General features: G+C 47.3%; 1 protein-coding gene across 1 annotated transcript in view; it reads left to right on the forward strand.

Annotated features, from left to right (window-relative positions):
• MYL7 (myosin light chain 7) overlaps positions 1-22,714 on the forward strand; it is a 69,860-nt gene that overhangs the window by 41,438 nt on the left and 5,708 nt on the right. Inside the window, exon 6 of the mRNA XM_086943440.1 lies at positions 19,297-19,345. Coding sequence (XP_086799566.1) covers positions 19,297-19,345 — 49 coding nt within the window. The remainder of the gene's footprint in view (positions 1-19,296; positions 19,346-22,714) is intronic.

Consider the following 22,714-nt stretch of genomic DNA (forward strand, 5'->3'; position numbering starts at 1 on the left):
CCTATTTATCTGTAATGTTGTAATGATTGTCAATTCTAACTCTAGTTGTTCGGGCAGCATATAACAGATTTAACGTTTTCATAAAGTGCATTCTGAGTCCCATTGGTAAGAACACTCTACCCACATATTGACACTCTATGGTGTTGAATGCCGCTTCTGCATCTATGCAATCCGCCAATGACGACAAATAGGGTTCGATCCTAAGCATTACTGACATGCAGGTGCGAAGATTTAAAGCTGTTGGCCTCTGTGGAATAAACCTGGTCTGCTCTAGTAATACCAGCAATTGAATCAAAGGCTGCAATTTATACACTAGTATCTTGACAAACATTTTGTAATCTGCCGTCAGTAATGACAACGGTTTGTAGGAAGAGCTTTCCTGGGGATCCCCCCACTGGTTCAGTAATACCACCACTACTGCCTCCCTCATATATGGTGAGGTAGGGTTCCCTTTTCCAGTGCCTCGCTTTATACATACTGCAGTCTGAGGGCTAGCAAGTCCACATATTGTGTAAAAAAACTATTGTCCTCCGGGAGACTTACCACTGAACAGCACCATGAAAGCTAGCTTGATATCCTCCAGTATGAGTGGAGAGTTAAATATCTCCCTCAACACATCATCCACCATGCCCAATGTGATTATCCAAGATATGCGTCTATTTCCACATCAGTTTTATCCAAAGACGAGTCTTATAACTTCTCATCTGACTTTGTCATTTGGTTCAGTTGTTAGTTCACTATCACTGTTTTCAATACAGAGAATCGTGCCCACTTAATTTTGCGGTCTGGTTAGACATGCCAACGTGCTACCTGGCCTATCTCCTTCACCAAACAGTCAAGCTCTAGCCGGTTTATTCAGATATAGTACTTCCCTGTCTGCAGCTTCCTGAAATTCCATCATGTTGTCATTCAGTCTCAATATAACAGCCTTATCTTTAGTGTTGCAGTATTCTGCATTAAGGAGTTGAAGTTCTCTCTCTAATTTACCTAGGTGTAGCAAAAGTGATTTCATAATACCTGAGCGTTTGGAAATACAGACTACTTTGTTGCAGGCCTTAAACGCTTCCCACAGGATGCTCACCTCTGTAACTACATTTTCGTATATCGTAAAAAATGTAATAATGTTTCGCATACCTGTATCCTGAACTCCTGATCTCTTCAATCAGTCAATCAAGAATGTGTAGAGCGCACTACTTACCCGCTAGGGTCTCAAGGCGCTGGGGGGGGGGCTGCAGCTAGTGGTTGAAGAGCCAGGTCTTGAGCAGTCTTCTGAAGGCCGAGAGGTCTGTGGTCTGACGTAGAAGGAGGGGGAGGGCGTTCCAGGACTTGACGGCGCGGTGGAAGAAGGATCTGCCCCCGGAAGTGGTTCTTTGAATTCGCGGGACGGTGGCCAGGGACAGGTCGGCGGAGGGGAGTTTCCTGTTGGGTACGTAGAAGGAGAGTCTGTCGTTGAGGTAGGCAGCGCCGGTATTGTGGAGTGCCTTGTGTGTGTGGATCATGAGTTTGAATGTTATTCTTTTGTCGACAGGTCTTTTAGGTGCGGGGTGATGTGGTTTCGGCGTGGGACGTTGAGGATCAGGCGTGCGGAGGCGTTCTGGATTCTTTGGAGTCTGTTGATGAGCTTGGACGGGGCTCCGGCGTAGAGGATGTTTCCGTAGTCGAGTTGACTGCTGACGAGGGCGTGTGTGACGGTTTTCCGTGTGTCCGTCGGGATCCATCTGTAGATCTTGCGGAGCATACGGAGGGTGTGGAAGCAGGAGGAGGAGACCGCGTTGACTTGGTTGGTCATGCTGAGCTTGGACTCGAGGATGACCCCAAGGTTGCATGCGTAGTTGGTTGGTGCCGGGGGGGTTAACAGTGATGCGGGCCACCAGGAGTCGTCCCACGCTGAGGGGTTGGGCCCGAGGATAGGATCTCCGTCTTGTCCGTGTTCAGCTTGAGTCGGCTTGCCTCCATCCAGTCGGCGACGGCCTTCATGCCCAGGTGTAGGATGGATTTGGCGGTGAGGGGGTCCTTGGTGATGGAGAGGATTAGCTGGGTGTCGTTGGCGTAGGAGATTATGTTGAGGTCATGTATTCTGGCGATGCGAGCGAGGGGGGCCATGTAGATCTTGAACAGAGTTGGGCTGAGGGAGGATCCCTGGGGACGCCACAGATGGTTTTGGTGGTTCCTGATTGGAATGGGGGGAGGAGGACTCTCTGGGTTCTGTCGGTGAGGAAGGAGTTGGTCCAGTCCAGGGCCTTGTCTCGGATTCCTGCGTCGTAGAGGCGTGTGCGTAGTGTGTGGTGGCAGACGGTGTCGAAGGCGGCAGAGAGGTCCAGGAGGATGAGGGCCGCTGTCTCGCCGTTGTTGAGTAGGATTCTGATGTCATCGGTGGCGGCGATGAGGGCGGTCTCGGTGCTGTGGTTGCTGCGGAAGCCTGACTGGGAGGGGTCCAGGATGCTGTTGTCTTCTAGGTAGCGGGTGAGCTGGGTGTTGACAATCTTTTCCATGACTTTCGCCAGGAACAAAAGCAGGGAGATGGGCCGGAAGTTCTTGAGGTCGTTCGGGTCGGGTTTCTTCAGGAGGGCGTTGATCTCGACATGTTTCCAGCTCTTCGGGAAGGTGGCGGTCTCGAAGGAGAGGTTGATGATGTGGCGCAGGTGGGGTACGATGAGGTTGTCGGCTTTGTTGGCGATGTGGTGGGGGAGCGGGTCAGACGGGGAGCCTGAGTGGACGGTGCTCATGGTCTTAGTTATATCTTCGGTGCTCACGTTGGTCCAAGAGGTCAGGGGATCGTGGTTAGTGGAGCTCGGGGTGTTCGTCGTGGCGGGGACCATGGGGTGCGTCCGGGGGTTGAAGCTGTTGTGGATGTCGGTGATCTTGCGATGGAAGAAGGCAGCGAGGGTGTCGCACAGGGCTTGTGAAGGCGGGATGTCGTTGGTGCAGGAGCTGGGAGTGGAGAATTCTTTCCCGAAGTTGAATAGCTCTTTGCTGTTGTGTGCGTTGTTGTCGAGGCGGTCTTTGAATGAGGTTTTTTGGTGGTCCTGATGAGGTGGTGATGGTTGCGGATGATGTCTTTGCGGGCTGTGTGGTTGGCAGGTGTTCTATCGTTGAGCCAGATGTTCTCGAGTTTTCGGCAGGTGCGCTTGGAGGCTAGGAGCTCCGGGGGGAACCAGCTGGCTCTCTGGCTGGTGTCTCTGTCGGTGGGTTGTTTCATGGGTGCTACGGTGTTGGTGCAGTCCTCCCATCCAGCGTCTGAGGGAGCGGGCCCCCTCCTCGGGGTCGGTGGGGCTGTTCTGACGGTTGAGTGCGAGGTGAGTTTCTAGTCGTTCCTTGGTGACTTTGCCCAAGCGTGAGCGGGGGATCTGTAGAGTGCGGCAGTGGGTAACAGGTTTCTGGAAGGTGAAGTGGATGCAGTGGTGGTCAGTCCAGGTGAGCACAGTGACGTGGCTGAAGGTGACGTGGGGGCTGGCGGTGAAGATGGCATCGAGCGTGGGGCCGGCGATGTGGGTCGGGGTAGTGACGATCTGTTTCATTCCGAGGATGGCAAGGTTGTCGACCTCTTATTTCTGTACCTCTAAGTCTCCATGTAAGGAGTTGTCTAGAATACAGAAGACTGATGAAGCACCATTCTGACAGGGGCATGGTCAGATAATGTCCGGGGCAGGATTTCTACAGCATGCTCTAAGGGCACCATGCTACCGGGCAGTAACCACATGTCTATATGTGAGTGTGTGCTATGCATGGGCGAGTAAAAGGTGTATTCGGCGTTACCCGGGTGTAGTAGCCTCCAACCATCCACAACCTGACTACCATTTCCATGATATGGTGCACTGTCAAGCTAGCCCTCTGCGGGGCACGGGTGGCCTAATAATCCCATTCTACTGTGTCAGAAAGTGCAATATTGTAATCACCCATTCATTTAGTTTCCCAATCTTCTGTACTTTGCTTTATTAACCTCCCTAACTCAGCGCCCTGTGAAACAGGAAGGGGCCACGCAAAATCTAACAAAATAATTCTATATTCTCACAATGTTAGCTAATGTAGCATATACAATGTATGCCTCAATTTCACATCATCTGTTATAACAGGTCATCACATAGCAACAAAGTCCAAGATTACTGAGGAACTGTAATCCAGAGGACAGAAGGAGGCGGATGACAAGGAGGCAAAGTGAGAACCATGAGTTCTGGTCCACCAGGGCTGGATCCTTACAAAATTAGTTATACATTCGCATGAGAATAATATACAAACATTTTAAGTTGGAATATTTTATGGGGTTAGAGCCTTTCTTAAATGGTATTACTCCAATCCTCATCCCTGGACATTTCTGGTCATTCTCTCCCCCTTTAGGTTAACTGTTGTGGCCCTTACTGACTTTACAGTTGCCCCAAGTTCAGTACACTTTCATGGATATCACAATCCGGTTAAACCCCCCAATCAGGCTGGCACACACACAAGCACCCCACTACCTCCCAAGGTAGCAAACTGAAGTCACAAGTATTTGTAAGGTGTCAAAACCTCAAGACATTGTAGCCTCGGCACCAAGACAAGATGAACTGGACCAGGAAGAAAAAAAGAAAACACCTAGAAAGATTAGAGTTTTTCAGGATACAGCAGCTCCGAAGAAGGAAACTACAGGATTCAGTAAAACCCTTGAGACACAGAAAGCAAGATTTGGGGGGCTCCTCAGTGCACAGTGTCTTAAATATCTGAGTTTATAGATCCGTTTACCATGCAAAGAGGTCCTGCTTGCCCAGACCCAAGTACAATGAGACTGATTTTAAAATGAAGAAAGACTCACCATCAAATACCCCCAAAATATACAGAGATCTCTAGGAAATTTGCAAAAATTAGGTACTACAATACATAAGTGCCATCAAGGAGGTGGATATAAATACTGATTCTTATGAGGAAGGAAGCACGATAACTGTGCATGATCACTGTGACATCCTGACACATTAGCTCTAACTCAGAGGCATCTAGAGTTTCATCTTCAACTTGATGACATCTTCCCTCTTGGACCAGACACAAACAATATTCACTCCTCTTTATTTCTTGTTCCATGCCAGTCCAATCACGGTTCATGGGGCACCTGCACTCTCCTCAGACCTTTTTAACATTTTACTTATTCCCTTGCATTACTGATTTTTAGGTTGAGCATTTGAGACCTCTTCTATATACTTTAGTATATACTTATATGTGTATGTACTTTGTGGGCTCTGGAGATCAGCCCTAGGACTTGTAGGCTTACGCTCAGGGACTTTTTTCTGTTCAACTGCCTCTATTTAACTGTCTTAATAGAAAACGACGAGCAGAGTTCAGTAAAATACCAGAACTGATTTCTGCTTAGGGACTTTATTTTATTTATTTTTCTGGCAACTGCCTCTATTTAACTTTCTTGATAGAAAATTACCAGCACAGGTCAGTAAAATACCAGAATCACTTTAGCATTCTCTAGATTCCAGTCCATAGAATTTGTCTTCCATGAGCTCCGGTAGACAATAATATCTTTTTCAAATTTTGTATTTTCAGTAATATGACCTCCAAAGGCCCATATTTTATATTGAAACTAGAGCTTTGGACTATACCATTTCCCACTGAAAGCCAATATATCTCTCCATGTGATCCCATACCTGGTGTGTCATGCAGTTTGGTGCTTATTTTTTCTCCATGTTAAAGAACAGGATATGTTTCAGCCCCCAGGCTAATGTGCTGCATAGCTAAATACATATAAGGTCCCAAAGGCGAGACCGATTGCATTGCAAATGCTTGTTTTTTATGGGCCCACCTTCAGGGCACGTTCAAGATTAAGTACCCACCTGGCGCACATATGCTAAAGAATATTATATTCGCAAACCCTATTTGCAAAATCACTGTGTTTGTGACAGCAAAGTTCCTTGTTGCAATGTAAAAAAACCATTTTTTGAGTCAGAATAGCAATTTTGACTTTTAAAACGGGCTTGGTCCACCATAATGAACTGCAATTTGGAAGGGGCCAAAAAAAGGGGTGCTCCTTCCAAATTGCAATTTGGTATAGAATGTATCAGCGGTTTGCAGCTGTAATTCCAGTTACAAACCATTGTACAGTTACTGTCACCTCAAAGGGTAGGCCAACTGAATCACAAAGGGGAGGGAGCCCCTTGGGATACTTTCCCATTTGAGAATCATGGTGGCGGCCTCAGCAGGAGTAGCCAGTGGTCCAGCAGTGTCCACGGTATCTTTCAAAATTCTAAACGTATTATTATTTTTTTAAGCGGCTCTGGTTCCTTTAAGAAACACAGGCTTCTTTCCAAAAAAGTTTTCTGCTTGGAAATTAAAACCTATGGATGGGGGTCTGTTGTCTCTTACAGGCCACTATCCCTGTATGTGTAGCCTATCACGGGGAGCTGCAAATTGTGACCTGCTTAATTAATATTCATTAGCAGCAGCGGCTGGTGCAGGTAAGTGCGGTGAGGCGGGTCATTGCGGGGGGATGTCGACAGACAACCGAATAGGAGTTATTTACTTATTTAATTTGCCCTATTCCGCCATCTGGCGCTATTCCCCTGCCCACCCCTACGCCCTTACCTGCACCGGCCGCTGCTGTTTATTAGGCAGGTTGTTTGATGAACCCCCTGCGAATGTTGGTTTTGTGAATCGACCTAACAGTGCGTAGGTTTGTTCACAAAAAAAGATACTTGTTGCAAAAACGTTGGTTGGCATTTACAACCAATTTTTGCTACCAATATATTAGTATATCTAGCACTTAGTGACTAATAATGCACACTTGACAGATGCCTCCTTCCAGTAAATCACTGGCTAATTCCCAACAACCTTAGCTCAACCCAAAAAAGACCAAAATCGTTATCTGCGGCTACCTCTATGGTGCTACCTTCATCCTTACTTCAATCAATCAATCAATCAATCAAACAATCAATCAGGGGGTTTAAAGCGCGATACTTAGCCATAAGGGTCTCGAGGCGCTGAAGGGGGGGAGGGGGAGCAGCTCTGATTAGCTGCAGAGCCAGGTCTTGAGGCTCTTCCTGAAGGTGTGCAGAGTAGGGGATCGTCTAATGTTGACTGGAAACTCGTTCCAGGATTTGGCTGCGATGTAGGAGAAGGCTCTTCCGCCCGTTCTGAGGTTGCAAGGGGTTTCTTCCAGGGCGAGGTCAGCGGAGCGGAGGTTCCTTTTGGGTATGTGGAAAGAGACTCTTTCGTTGAGGTATTTTGGTCCGGTGTTGTGGAGGGATTTGTAGGCGTGGGTGAGTAACTTGAAGGTTACTCTCTTCTCGACGGGGAGCCAGTGGAGGTCTTGCAATTGTTGGGTGATGTGCTCATGTCGTGGGATGCCGAGGATGAGTCTGCCCGTGGTGTTCTGGATGGTCTGGAGTTTGTGTTGCAAGGATTTGTTGATTCCAACGTAGAGGGCGTTTCCGTAGTCCAGTCTGCCTGTTATGAGTGTGTGGGTGACGGTCTTTCTGGCTTCAGGGGGATCCACCTGAAGGTCTTGCGGAGGGTGTTAAAGCAGGTGGAGGCGACAGTTTTGATCTGTCAGGTCATGGTGAGGGAGGAGTCGAGTATGATACCGAGGTTCCGGGCATTGTCAGCGGGGATGGGGAGGTGCCAAGGGCGGGGGGCCACCAGGAGTTTTCCCACGCCGAGGGGGAGGATCCGAGGACTAGGACTTCTGTCTTATCCGAGTTGAGCTTCAGACAGCTGCTGCTCATCCACGCTGCAACAACTTTCATTCCTGCCTCGAAGTGAGTCTGGGGGCTTTGGGGTCCTTTGCAAAGGAGAGGATGAGCTGGGTGTTGTCGGCGTAGGATACTATGCGGAGTCCATGCTATCTGATGATGGCAGTGAGGGGGCCATGTAGATTTTGAAGTGCGTGGGACTGAGCGATGATCCTTGTGTTACTCTGCAGTTGATCTCTGTGGGTTTGGAGAGGAAGGGCAGGAGTCTGACCCTATGGGTTCTGCCGGCGAGGAAGGAGCGGAGCCAGCCGAGGGTGGTTCCCTGTATTCCTGCGTCATGGAGTCTGGCTGAAAGGGTGCTGGGGAAGATGGTGTCAAAGGCTGTGGAGAGGTTGAGTAAGTTGAGGGCTGCGGTGTGGCCTTGGTCGTGGAGTGTGCAGATGTTGTCTGTGGCAGTGAGGAGGGCAGTCTCAGTGCTGTGGTCGCTGCAGAATCCAGATCAGGAGGGGGTCAAAGATGGAGTTTGCTTCAATGAAGTTTGTCAGCTGGGCGTTGACTATCTTCTCAGTGACTTTGGCTGCAAAGGGAAGGAGTGAGATGGGTTGGTAGTTCTTCAGGTACGTCGGGTCTGCAGAGGGCTTCTTGAAGAGGGGCTTGACTTCTGCATGTTTCCAGTCGTCTGTGGAGGTTCCGGATTCGAAGGTGGCATTGATGGTGCGTCGTAGCTGGGGTGCTAATGCGGCAGCGGCTCTGTGGAAGATGTGTAGAGGGCAGGGGTTTATGGGGGCTCCCGAGTGGGTGCTCTTCATGGTCGCGGTGGTATCTTCAGTGGTGACCGGGGTCCAGGCAGTGATGGTTGGCTGGCAATCATCATTGGAGGGGAGGGTGGTTTCTGGAGTCTGCTCGCTGACGTTGTTGTAGAGGGCTTTGATTTTCAGGTGGAAGTAGGAGCCGAGCTTGTTGCAGAGGTCTTGGTAGGGAGTGACGTCTGTGGCTTCGCTGTGGGGCTTAGTGAATTGCTGGATGATGTTTAATAGTTCCTTTAAGTTGCTGGAGTTGGCGAGGATTTTGTTTAGGAGGAAGGTCTTCTTTGTGGAACTTTTGCATTGGTGGTAGTCTGTCATGGTAGTTGGGTTTTCTGTGGTTTTGCTGTTCCTCCATCGTTTTTCGGGATATCTGCAGGAGCGTCTGGTTTCTTGGAGGTCGGTGGTGAACCAGGTGGCCTTCAAGGGGTGTTGTCTGTCAGTGTTGCAGTTGGTGATCCAGTGGTGTAGTTCCTTAGCTGCAGAGTTGGTGTCGGTCGAGGTGGGGCAGGGGAGGGTGGGGGGAGTCGCTGTTGAGGGTGGAGTTGTGGTTCTCCTTTGTGACTTTGCTCCAGTTCCTTTGCGGAGGGTGAGGAGTGGGTTTGAAAGCAGTGGCAGTGTTGAAAGAGAAGTGCAGGCAGTGGTGGTCTGTCCAGAGGGGCTGTGTGGTGTGGCAGAAGCAGTTGTTGCTCCCACCTAGCTCCCAGCAGTCATTCCACTGCCCCCACCCTGACAGATTTAATTATACCAAAGTTCACCTGGCTCCAAGCCATTCTCCAGTACTCTAAATTAATTTCTTATGAAATCCTACTTCTAGTGGTAACGCCTTGCTCCAAGGACTCCCTGACCCCACCATGGCACCTCTTAAGGGCATCCAAAATGCTGTGGCAGTTTCGTCCTGGGCCTCAAGATATATGATCACATCCCCCCATCCTGTTAGAATTACATTTGCTCCCCTTACCAGCCCTCACCGTCTTCAAAACCAGCGGCATCATTACAAGTCCATTACGGCCAGCAACTTCTCCCTCCCCAGCAGACCTACAGGCAAGTCACCATCAGACTACAGACTAAGAAGTGTGAAAAAGAAAAACGAAAACAGCAGATCCATCCATCCAATCAGAATCTGATATACCATCTCCATCAGGACCACTCCAAAGCTGATCCAATTTAGGAAAGAGTAGAAAGCGCACCTCTTTAAAGAACATTACAATGCATTGACAGCCCACAAACCAGCTACCACTCTTATCACACTTTGAATTCATGCTTGTCTTTGAGCCTGTACTGTGCTCCTATGCCTTTTAGCTTTGTTTGTGCTTTAAATTACCACAAATATACATATCTAAATAGATACTTCTTCCATCTGTGAATCCTAAGACACATCTTCACATGTATGTTCTTCCCCCTAAGTGCAAGCACTAATTGGACTGGTTATGTCAAATCATGATTATGTCACAAGGCCATGTGGAGGCCTCCCTAGACATCCCTCCCATAGGATGTCATTATCACGGGCACCCCCCAGACCAAGAGGCCAAAAGAACATCCAGCGTTAAGCTACAAAACAAAGGACTAGCATATTGGTATATAAGTAGTGTGAACTTGATTATAATTGCGGTCAGTGAGTTTATGAGTATTAGCCAATATGGTTCAGATGTACTAATCTTCCTACAATGCAATGCTGCTTGAAAAATCTCAATGCTGCTTGTTACCCAAAATATACAGCTTAAAATCAAAAACAATAAACATAGAGTAGTGTTGCAGTTCCTTTTATGGATAGCAATATTGAGCATTATTATTGGGTCATGGTTTTATTCTAGGCTTACGTTATAGTACACAGAGCTTAATTAGAGACTGTGGTTGCAGGCGGGGCCCAACAACACTCATTTTTATTCTTAGACTTGTTAGACAATAGCAAAGGGAGAAATCGGGGATGTAAAAAGAACCAGCAAGGGTGATATAAAGGGTCAGGGAGTTTACAGCTGTGCATTAAACCGGTATTAGGTGAAATTAAGGCTTGGCAGCCTTGGTATTTGGAAATCCTGACATTCAGCAGCACCGGAGGTTGGCTTTTGAGGAAAAAATTCTGGACCCGGCACTTATTCTTTTCCAGATTAAATACTGAGGGACTGAATTACAAACTGCACTGTGTAGCATGTTTTGCAGTGATACAAAGGGTATTACAACATCCAATTCACAAACTACGTGTGGAATTTTACAACTGCGCACTCCCTATACTCATGTGTGTAGAGTTCTCAGCCCGTCTGTGGAGTCTCCGCGTAAGGAGAACTCCGCACAAATAAGTTTAGGGCGATAGGAGTATTAAAACTTCATACATAGTTTGTGAATTCTGAGAAAGTAGTAAACTTACTACTAACTGTGAGCTCACCTTTGAGACTCAGGAGTACAAATTATGAGCATTCGACCAGTCAAAGGTATACTGCGTGAAATATCACATGCATTAATAGTAGAAGAATAACACAATTTAATTTACCACCACTTTTGGTTCTTGTTTGGTCCTGGTTTTATTTGGCACTAATTTTCTACCATGCACCATGTGCGCGGATGCTAGTTTGGGTGTCTTATGTAAATATGGGTTTGGCCTTTAGTTTGCACCCACTCAATCACACCCGCTTTCCATGAATTAGCATGTATTTCACACTAAGTATGTAATACATCACGTGCTGTGTCTGCATCAATAGTCAGCAAAACATCCTTTTATGCCTGAAAGTTGATTGGCGCTAACATTTCTGCCACTGTTATCAAGTAGTAAATGAATGAATGGATGAGAGGTTCTTAGATAGCATGCGGCTACTCCAAGCGTGTCCTAGCTCTTAGGCAATTAGAGACGAAACAAGCATTTACAATGCAACGATTTAGCTTTTGCCAAAGTTAGAGCTATTGGCATTGTAAATGACAACATTTTTATTTATGTGTTGGTTTTGAAAACAGATAAATAAATGGCATTGTCATTTACAATGTCAATAGCTTAATCTCTCGCAAATGCGAGACCTATTGCATTTGCACTCACACACACACAGAGACTCACACACACAGACTCACACACAGAGCCCTCCCACACAGAGCCACACACACACACAGAGCCACACACACACACACACAGTGCCCCCCCCCCACACACACACAGCGCACACACACACAGAGCCCCCCCACACACACAGAGCCCCCACACACACACAGAGCCCCTCCACACACACAAATAGCCCCCCACACACACACAGAGCCCCCCACACACACAGAGCCCCCCCACACACACACACAGAGCCCCACACACACAGAGACCCCCACACACACACAGAGCCCCCCACACACGCACACACACTGAGACTACTCCATCACACCAATAAAATTCAATTCAAAGCATTATACATTCACGCTATCTACACTGCTGTTTTGCAGTATAAGGCGTTTCAACATGGTAATGCTCTTCATTCCTCTGTGGGAAACAACAAACACAGGATGTAAACAATGTCCATGTTCAAACAAACCCATTTCAGGTTCCTGTGTCCTATAAAACATGGTTTTGCAATGTTCCTTTCCAGGAACTTGGATGCGAGAGATCTCCAGAGCACCCCTCAAGACATTAGTATTTAAGAGATCTGCCAATCTTCCTTTCATGTTCTCAAGCTCCTCCAACCCTGTGGTCTCCACAACTCCTCTGTCTGGACCTCCGTACTTTGGATCTACAAAGTTCTGGTCCGGTCGTCGAGCAGAACACTGGCCAACACATTTCAACTCCAGGCTGCAATGCTTCAACACCCCCAGCACTAACTAGTTCCTGCACAGTTTCCAACCAAGCCTCTGCACAATCCAATATCTGCTCACAAATTCCCCATTCAACCCCAGAAGTTTATTCTTTTGCATTCAGCCTTCCATGACGCACCAGAGCCTATACTTAGGTCACTTACTCGGGAAGATATCTGGAGGAGAATGAGCTCCAGCGGTGTACGGTGTACCCCAGTACTCTGCTCCCAAACGCCACCTCCGATCAGCCAACCACGCCCTCGCCGCCGTCCCCCGCATCCGAAGAGCGACTACAGGAGGAAGGTCCTTCTCCTACCTGGCCTCCAAGACCTGGAACTCCCTCCCTCCCGACCTGCGCCTGACCCAAGACCACCTCTCCTTCAGGAAGAAGCTGAAGACCTGGCTGTTCGAGCAGTAGCGGCACCCCCCCCTCCCCCCAGCGCCTTGAGACCCTACGGGTAAGTAGTGCGCTCTATAAATGTCTTTGATTGATTGATTGATTGCTCTCTGACACCGCCGCCATCTTACCAGCAGCAGCACCCCTGCCAGACTATCGAGGCAGAGAAAGGACTAAGGTCCAACGCGCAACGCAGCGCTACGGGTGAAAAATGTTTTGTAGGCGGCCATCTTGAAAATAAGACATTAATCAGCTAGTGACCAACATCTGTAATACAACAGCAACCGATTCAGAATCTATGTTTTTCTTGATTGAGTAATTTATTGAGTTTTTACTTATTGATATAAAAATGTATTGTTTTATCAACAATGTAACTATGGAGTAAATGTTTCCCCTTACTAATAAGTTACTTTTAAGTGTGTTTAAAGTATATAGAAATGCATCGAATTTCAAAAACATCAAATGTTCGCTTATGTAGTGGAAAACAAATCAACGCGTTCGCGTGTGCTTTACTAAAAGATGGCTGTTTCCGGAATTAAGAGGTACAAATACCCACACCCAAGATTTACTCTTTGAATCCCAACTGACACCTTTTCCTGTAATCGTCTCAAAAACTATAGAGCGGATTATCAGCAAACAAAAAAAGATCTGTTCATAGCAAATTTCTAACTTCATACCAAGCTTAGTGTAAACCTGTTCAATGCTCTACTTACGTATCGAAGAATTAAAATCCATATTAGGCTTTAAAAATGGGCAGTGCTTAATTTTGGGGACCGGCACTTATTTCTCTGTGTCAGATATTTCCCTGGAGTATTCAGATATTTCCCTGGAGTAACAGAGCGAACAGTATACAAAGGAGAAATAAACAGGAAAAGCAAAACAGAAAAACAGTCGCCAAATGAGACAGCTTGCATCAACCTGCAAGAGTGAGGTAACGGGCTGGGAGTGTCTGGCAACGGAAAAAATGCAGAGGTGGATTCCGGACTTCGCAGCTTTGCTATTCGTCACTGGCACATTTTATAACACCGACAACGGATGTGCGAGCAGAGTTTTGGGTGCGAGCACTTATTATTTTACAAAGAAAGCACTGGTATTGGGAACCATTTGGATCGATCACATGTGGCCTAACGGCTAGAGCGAGGGGAAACCAGGTTCGAGTCCGACAGAGGCGCTTAACGTCTTGTGATTCTGGGCAAATCACGTAATTTCCCCGCACCTTACTAAAAGGAGCGTGTCTGTCTGTAACGCAACTGGTGCTTATGTAAAGCGCTCTTCTACCCTCGGGTCATGTTCGCGCTGTAAATTAAATCTCCAAAAAGCACCTATACTTTAACCAAGTACAGGACATTTAATCGAAACAGTTGGAGGTGGATGGGATAAACATTTACTGAATTGTATGCGGATTCTTTGTATGCAGGGCCCCGAAGGGGCGACTGTGGTGATCCGCGAGGGGGGAGCGAGAACAAAGACACCTCTTGCCCAAGCGGCGACTGTAGTGATCTGCGAGGGGGGGGGCGGGAACAAAGACAAGGACAGCGGGAAGAGGGACGGACAGCGGGAAGGTGGTCAGGATACAACCACGCGGGACAGGGACGAGGTTAACAATGAAGTAAAACATTGGTGTAAAAAAAAAAAAAGTAACCGCCCACAACTTCATGACGGTAAAAAGGGGCGGGGCTTAAAAGAAAGACAGGAACGCCCACGAATCTGCTCCGAGAATGATTGCCACATCTCTCTTCCAATGGCTAGCCTCCATTTATGGAGCTAGCCAATGGAAGAGAGAGGCGGGTTAAAGCCCCATACTGGAGATCAAAAATTTTCGCCTGCGCGACACTGCTGCGCAGTGAACGCCAGGCGAAACCTAAAAAGAAGAAAGGAACAGCGGGAGTCCTACAATCCCTAAAGTTTGAATTGAAATGTTTTCAACTCTTTCGTGAATTTAGTTTTCTCAGTGATGGATCTCAGATGCCTAGGCATCTGATTCCACATGCTGGCAGCCTTCACTGTAAAAGAGGAGCCCCCTTTGTGCTATTTTTTAAAGTGGAGGACTGAAATTAGACCAGCATTACTGGAGCACAGGGACCTCCCTGGTCTGTATTCCTTGATCCTCTCATTTACATAGGCGGGCCCTTTGTTGTGGAGGGCTTGATGTGTCAGTGTCAGAGCCTTGTACATGATGCGTTGCCGAACCGGCAACCAATGCAATTTCTCCCGTAGCTGAAAAACTGACGCATGCGTGTACCGCCATGTTCTGTACTACCTGTAATCGCTGAAGAAAATGTTCAGGAAGACCCAAGTACAGAACATTGGCATATTCCAAACTAGAGAGATTCAGTGCCCCACGTACAGTGACTTGTGGTTTCATGAGCAAGGAAGTTGAGAGATTTCACAACTGCTGACACCTGAGCACTGAAATATAGTTGAGAGTCAACCATAAAACCCAGATTTCTGGCCACCGCTGTTGAAGGAGGTACAGGGGGGACGCTGTTGGACCTTGCTCCTACCCATCTGGGGAGGGGATTCAACCCAAACAATAAGATCTCGGTTTTGTCTGGGTTGCACTGCAATTTATTGCTCTGAGCCATTGACGCAACACCTTCGTTTAAAGTGCAAATGCTCCTTTCCCATCTTAAGTGAGCAAGGAGCTGTGTATCACCCTGTATGATGTGACCCTGATGTCAAAGGATTCAACCACATATGCCAAGGGAGTCATATAAATGTTGAAGAAAGTCTGACTCAGAGAGGATCTGTGCGCCACCCCCCTTCAATCTTTTTGCTCCAGATGCATAATGCTTCATCCAAACTACCTGCTCTCGTCTCTCAAGAAAAGAACCCAGCCAGCTTAAGGCTGAGTCCGTCAGCCCCAGATGTACTAGCCTGGATGCAAACGCTGGTGCAAAATGTTGTTAGCTAGGGAGATACTTTTAGTAAATACATGAAACATGATTTGTATTAAGATGCACAGAAAGCCTGTGATGGGTTGGTGCCAGGGTAGGTGAATACACAATGAACACCTTTTTTTGCCAAGACAGGACTGTTTTCTTTTCTGCTTGGTCTATCCATAACCTCTGTGTTACATTTCTTTTGCCTTCCTTTTTATAGCTCATTCTCGTCTTCAGTCATCTTGCGTCTTTCCTCCTTACTTGCTTTTGTTAATTTCTCCTTCACTCAAAGATGGGTGGCCTAAAGGAACAAGCACTGGCGTTGCCAATAGGTCTCGCAGTAGGAAAGTTGGAGCTATTGGTTTTGTAAATGACAAAGCCCTTTATGTTTTTAAAATGAAAAAAAAATAAAAGGCATTGTTATTTGCAATGGTAATGGCTCCAACTTTCCTACTGCGAGACCTATTGGCAACGTGAGTGGTGTAGCGTGTGTGAGTGGCGTTGCGTGTGTGATTGGCGTTGCGTGTGTGATTGGCGTTGCGTGTGTGAGTGGTGTTGCCTGTGTGATTGGCGTTGCGTGTGTGAGTGGCGTTGCCTGTGTGAGTGTTGTTCCGTGTGTGATTTGTGTTGCGTGTGTGAGTGGCGTTGCATGTGTGAGTTGTGTTGCGTGGATGAGTGGCGTTGCGTGTGTGAGTGGCGTTGTGTGAGTGAGTTGCGTTGCTTTGAGTGAGTGGCGTTGCATGTGTGAGTGGCGTTGCATGTGTCAGTGGCGTAGCATGTGTGAGTGGCATTGCGTGTGTGAGTGGCGTTGCGTGTGTGAGTGGCGTTGCGTCGGTGAGTGGCGTTGCGTGGGTGAGTGGCGTTGCGTGTGTGAGTGGCGTTGCGTGTGTGAGTGGCGTTGCGTGGGTGAGTGGCGTTGCGTGGGTGAGTGGCAAGTTGGAAGTTCGGTGGTATTATATTTACATAAGGCAGAGTGAAGTTCCCTCCTAATTCTGGCATATAAACATATATTCCCTGCATAGGTTTTATTTGAAATGCAGTGCTACGATGAATGAGCGCCAGGTCTGCTGGTGTTTCGAAAACACTGGCTGATTGAGTCTTGGTGTCAAAAACAACCATGTAAGATGCTAATAATTTAATTCACTTGTGGTGGGTGCTGCACAGATGATGAGACAACAACAAATACACGTCTGCGAAGAATAAAGCTCTAGAAAGACCCTGAAAAGAGAGGCGGCCCTGAGTCAGCTTCTTCAGCACAGCAAAGGACAGTTGACTTCCCCACACTGGCAGATCTTCAGGCACCGCCGACTAAGGGGTCATTCAGCTGCTGCTGCAGGATTATACGAAAGACATCACTGCCTGCTTCAGAATACTACCAGGGAGCCCTTGGACTCGGATCTCTCTTTGGAGAAATCAAAGGCACAAACTGATCACGGTGAAACATCCTTGGCGAGCACGAGAACAAGCTGAAATGGAGTCAGAGACCTTGGGGAAAACAAGCTCTTGGCATTGCTAAGATTAGGGGGGGGGAGGAGAAATGCGGCTCGGGAGCAAATGGTAACGTTCGCGTGAATGGGAAGAGCCGTGGGAGGTGGGAGGGGAAGTCGGAAAGTGCGAAGTGCAGACGGGGGGGCGGGGTGTGGAGCCTTTGAAGTGTGTGTGGCTTTCATGTGGAGTTCTGGGTGGGGGTGCATCCTGCGTGAGGAGGTGGTTGGTGTGGTTGATGCATAGATACCGGCCTCTATCTGGTTGGTAGGTGTGCGGGCAGGTGCAGGTGTCCTGAAATCGTATGTGGCCGTGTCCCTGCCTACCTACTCTGGAAATCGGAATGGCCCGAGGGTGGGGGAGTGTGGGCCTGGAGGGGTTTGCCGGTGATGGGCAGATGAGTCACTGCTGTGGATGAGCTGTGCCAGCGTCCCGGAGATAAGCATTAACCCTTCACTGCCCAGGGCTGCACAAGGAGGATACTGCCAGTGGCGGGAGGCTTGGTTTGGGGCTGGAAGTTTGTCAGTTCATGGAAGCCAGGAAGGCCTGTATGCTGTTAGATTTGCGGTTCACGAATCTCTGAATATTTTGTCCGCCACACTGTAAAATACCGATATGGCTCTTACAGACAGGAAATGGTTCGGTTACTCTAGCCCACTTTTTCTTTCAAACGCACTGCTGTTTTGTTTTGACCATTATACTTATCTGCGTCACGAGTCAATGCAAGTGTCTCACTTCCCGGAGATGATCTTATTCTGTGAGATAAAAAGTACAACTCGCCTCTCGGGCACACCCTCTGTGTGTATATGTTAGAGCTCCTACTTGTAGGAGGAGTTAATTGTCAAATCAAACTGCACTAGCACCGGTGTTCTGCGCACGTACTTACAAGAAAACACAATAGAATATTATATTGGGTGTGGGGAAAAAAGCGAAGAGTAAAACTTAATTTTTTTAGAAACAAATAGAAATTCGGTGACGGTCCTTTCAGCATTAGCTGCTGCCTGTGCCTGTGGACCTTGAAATGAATGGCGGCGTTGTCGATCATTTGTTAGACATGTAAGTTACTACCCTGTTTACAGCGAGAGTCGATAGGGGCTTTGTGAGTTCTAACTTTTCACTTAATCGATATTTTTGTATACATCCTCGCCTTCCCTTTACTGGTTATACGATGTTCACGGAATACCGTTTCTGACCGACTCAATTGTGATGCATTTGACAAAACACTCAACAGCCGCTTCTAAAGCGGCAGTGGCGATGTTTTTAAAAAAGTTTTGTGTACATAGTTTGGAGGAATAGGAATACGCACTGCTGACGAAACCATGTTCATGTGGAATCCAAAAATGGGGTTAGTGGAAGGTGGTAGAAAGGTGCGGAGTCACGAAGGGTAGAGTGAGCCATGAGAATTATTCAGTACCGACCCAAACATTTATTTACAATTGCAATTCATGAATAACAATTATCTTTTGTAGTTTACATGTATATGTAACAATGGGTACATACCTCACTCACCTACGTGTAACTAGTGGCCTACAGCTAAAATATGGCTCGCTGTAACAAAAGCATTAATAACCAGCTACCTTACATAAAATAGAAAACTGTGACCCATATACAACAGATACATCTACCTCCAACCATTTACCGATGCAACCCTATGACCGAAGATGACGCGGCAAGATGCGAAAGTCTAGAGCCTGGTGTGGAGGGGGGTGAGGGGGGGGGCGGGAATGCAAGCAAGGGGAGGAGAAGTGTGGCAGGCGGCAGGCGGATTAGGGAGATGTCAGCTGGCCTCGCAATGCTGCCAAATGGCCGGAGGGAAGCCGGATGGGGGCGGGAGAGCCTGGTGGGGGGCAGGGGGGGCGGGACTAGCGTGGGAGGAGTGCTGCTAGGGGAGGAGAAGCCTGATGCCGGATGGGGGCGGGAGAGCCTGGGAATGCGAGAGGCTGGGCTTGCATGCGATGCGCGTGCATGTACACGGGAACTGCATGAAAACCGCGGGGCTGAAAGCCCTTTGGTTTCACGATGTTTTCGCCACTTGAATTCTCGCTCCGCTCGATGCGCTAGCGCACATCGATAGGTCGCGAGACCTAAAAACTAACACATCCGAAAAGTTAGTTGAGTCTGGGGAAGATACAATAACATGTCCGGCTGGTCCCTCTGACCAGTCATTAGGTATGGGGTGGTATCTGTTGCATGTTTGACATATGAATAAAAACTTTGTCTAGATGCCAAGTGCAGGTGTAGTAGAGTTTGAGATCACTTCTTTCACCTATAGACAGTTCTAAACACTTGTGTCTTTTCTCTTTTGTTTCTAGGCTGAAACTGCTCCTAATGAATCAAGCAGACAAGTTCTCAGAAGAAGAGGTGAGCATGTGTCAAAGACTACAGAACTGACTTTGGGAAAAGCCAAGTATAACTCAAATCCTTGAGGTGGTCCTTGGGGTACACATTGTTTTGGGACCTCTTCTGTGCATGGCGAGAAATGCCCCTCACCCACCCAAGTGAATTGTATACATTGCCAATTTCCACATGGTACCCTCTTGAATACCACTCCACCTTCCATTGTCGGAAGTTTTAGGCCGGCGGCATATTAAGCAGTGGGTTAGATGGATAAAACAAGGAGCTCTGACAAAAATCTTCAAATCAGCTCCCACACAGTGGCGGCCGATGCATATTAAAAGTGCTGAGGCGCGGGTAGGGAGAATTAAAAAATGTTTTTTTTTACCTCATGCCGCTTCTGCCACCTCACACCTCGGATCTCCTCTGCCTCCTGGTCCCAGGAGACACTGGGACAGCAGCAGACTCCCTGTGCAATCCCTGCGCTGCTGTCATGTTGTGAGAGCAGCGCAGAGACCGGCCTGAGGACGCTGGTTTGCGCTCCGCTCAGGTCAGGGAGTCTGTGCTTATTCTCCAGTCCGGCTGTACAATACAGCTGGGTTGGAGAAACCTAACTGTGCATGTCTGTTTTGCCGGCCCAAGATGGCGGGCCAAAAAGACATGCACAGTTAGTTGTGCTCATCACTCGGCCCCCCTCCCATGGCCCGGCCCCGCCCATTCCCACACACGCCGGCTCAGCCAGCAGCCAGAAAAAAAAAACAATATTGTTTTATTTTTCAGCTGATGGCTGAGCAGTGGGGCAACACTCCTCCGCCATTGTGGAGGGCGCGCCGCTGCATCCACATCGCACCATGTGATCGAGCATGGCATGCTATCAACCCAAGGTCATTTTAGAACACATGAGGCTAAACTGTGCACTCTACAACACGGGCTGTCAGGTACTGCTTAAACAAGAATATCATTTGTTAGGTAGTTCTGAAGGTACACCAATGAAATATTACACTTCAGGAAATGTCACAGCACCCTGGAGCACAATTTCTTTAAAACCGAAAATCTTTCTTGTGCCTATTCAGAAATTATATGCCAGATATATAAAAAAAAACTGCATGCACAATATGCAAACATTTGTGCCAATGTAGATGCAGTGCCTATCTGATGCATTACACTCAAATGAATACATACCTAGGAAAATAAAGAGATAAAACTCCAAATTTAAATTCTGTTTCAGAACCTAATGTTCATTTCTGTTCCACTGTGCTGCTAATAATATGCTAGTAAATAATATTCGTCGAGCCTCAATGAAGCCACATGGCTGGTCTTGTAGAGAACAGGACTGATGCTTCTCTCCTCCACTTTAGATTCCTTGAGCTTGCCAAACAAGAAGAATCATAAGAAGAAACAGACCCTGTAGAATTAGTGTTCCTTCAGAGGAAAAAACAAAGGAAATGAAAAGCCTTTGGAAATTTTAGTCTGAAACAGATGATTTGAGACACATTGGAATTCAGGATGAGTCCTGTAAATAGGAATTGCTGATGCATCACCTGGAAGGGAAATAACAAGTGACATTAGAACAAAAGGCGGCCTTATTAGATAGCATTAACGTGGACAGGAAGGAATAAAAAATACAGACACTCTAAATGGAGGATGATGAAATCCTAGACATAAAAATGCACAATATTAAGTGAACAACAATAAGACCTCAAAATATCACTGGACTATTGTGAATGTGGAAATTGTAAGTTCTTGGTCTGCAGGGACAGCCAAAAAGGAATGTTCCAATAGTGACCACTATAAACCTGAAGGTAGAATGCTGGTCAAAAGACACTGTGAACATCACACGTGTGAAAAAACCTGATAAACAAGGCAGGTGACGGTAGGGTTCCCAGGTACCCAAGGCCAACCAAATGTAAGACATTGCTGGAACCTATCTAGCCCTGATGCCCCAGCCTGAGGGCTGCCAACCTAAGCATGTGTATACATGGCGCAGCGGGAACAATCCTAGATTATACCAAGACTAACAGGGGTGCCGATGAGGTATACCAGAGTATTGCTCAAAGTATCAGAATTGGTCTGCACTTACTTCTTGTACCAATGTTTTTCCACTTTTGCTTGGTGGGAGGTTGAGTAGAGTTCCTGATCTCGCAATCAGCAGATGAGACATAATTGTGTGCTATGTCATGTATATCATTTGCACTTTAGAATCATTTACAATAAGATGTTGGGACAGGGATATCCCCTGCTTGGTAAATAGGTGAGTATCCTGTCTTGGGTACATGTTTAACTGGAATCCTGACTTTTTGAAGGCCCTTACATCACACTTATGTTGCTTATGTGGGATGCCTTGGTCTTTCCCTGGTAATGCGAGTTCCAGAACCTGTTCTGTGACCTGGAGGGTTGCATACAGTGTGCCCTCATATAAGCACCATTACTGTCCATGCCCTGGGTGGATAATGTAAAGCTGTGGCAGCAGCATTCTGAGATTGTGTCAATCAGTAGTGTGACAAGACCTTTTTCTTTGTGTCAGAGTGAGGAGAGTCTACTAACTAACTAACTACTGAACTGTAGAACTAGGCACTGACATTTCATGTGTGTTGAGTGTATGCACATGCAATGAGTGTGTAGCACATGTATGGCAGTAGGAGTCTGTGGTATGAGTTGGAGTACTGGTACAAGTTGGATCCAAATTGGATGGCCTCTGGTTTAGCATGGCACGGGGTGGAGGGTGATGCAGCTGAACCAAACAGTTCAAGGTTATTAACTGCATCCCTGTCCCTAGAAGGTGGAGATCCATTCACTGAAGTGAAGGAGGATGAAGAGTAGGTTGCCTTTAGAAATTCCGTGAAGATTTTCTTGTCAAACAACTGTCATTAACTGATTACTAGCGGTGCCTTTTGGTTGCAGGTAAAGGTGAGGCATGGGACGACAGTTTCTGTTTTTTAAAGTGAGGACATTTCTAGAAATGCCCTTCTCCTTTGTCTGCCCTGATTACTGCTTTGTGACTCCTGAAGAGGTGCACCTACCTCATACTTCATTGTGCCCTTGCTTTAGATACTCCTGCTTGGAGTCAGGTTCTTTGCTTCCTCTTGTGATAGCATCACTTAGTACAAGGGCTGTGTCTGAGGAGCAGCCTCAAAATTACATTTCAATGAACACCAGCCCAGGTCTGAAACATTTGACAGTGGATTCACATTCAGTCGGGAAATGTGTATAAAAGTGGGATCTAAACGACCTGCTTTGTTCCAGTTTGTATTTGTATTTGTATTTGTATTTTGGATTTATAGAGCGCCTTATCACCCAGGGGTCTCTAAGCGCTTATCAGCGGATGCACCTGGAACGCACAAGGGGGCCACTAAAGCGTACCCCATGCTTCCTGAAACAAAACGGTTTTCGGCTTTT

Source organism: Lissotriton vulgaris, chromosome 11, assembly GCF_964263255.1.
Source record: "Lissotriton vulgaris chromosome 11, aLisVul1.2, whole genome shotgun sequence".
Classification (NCBI taxonomy): Eukaryota; Metazoa; Chordata; class Amphibia; order Caudata; family Salamandridae; genus Lissotriton; species Lissotriton vulgaris.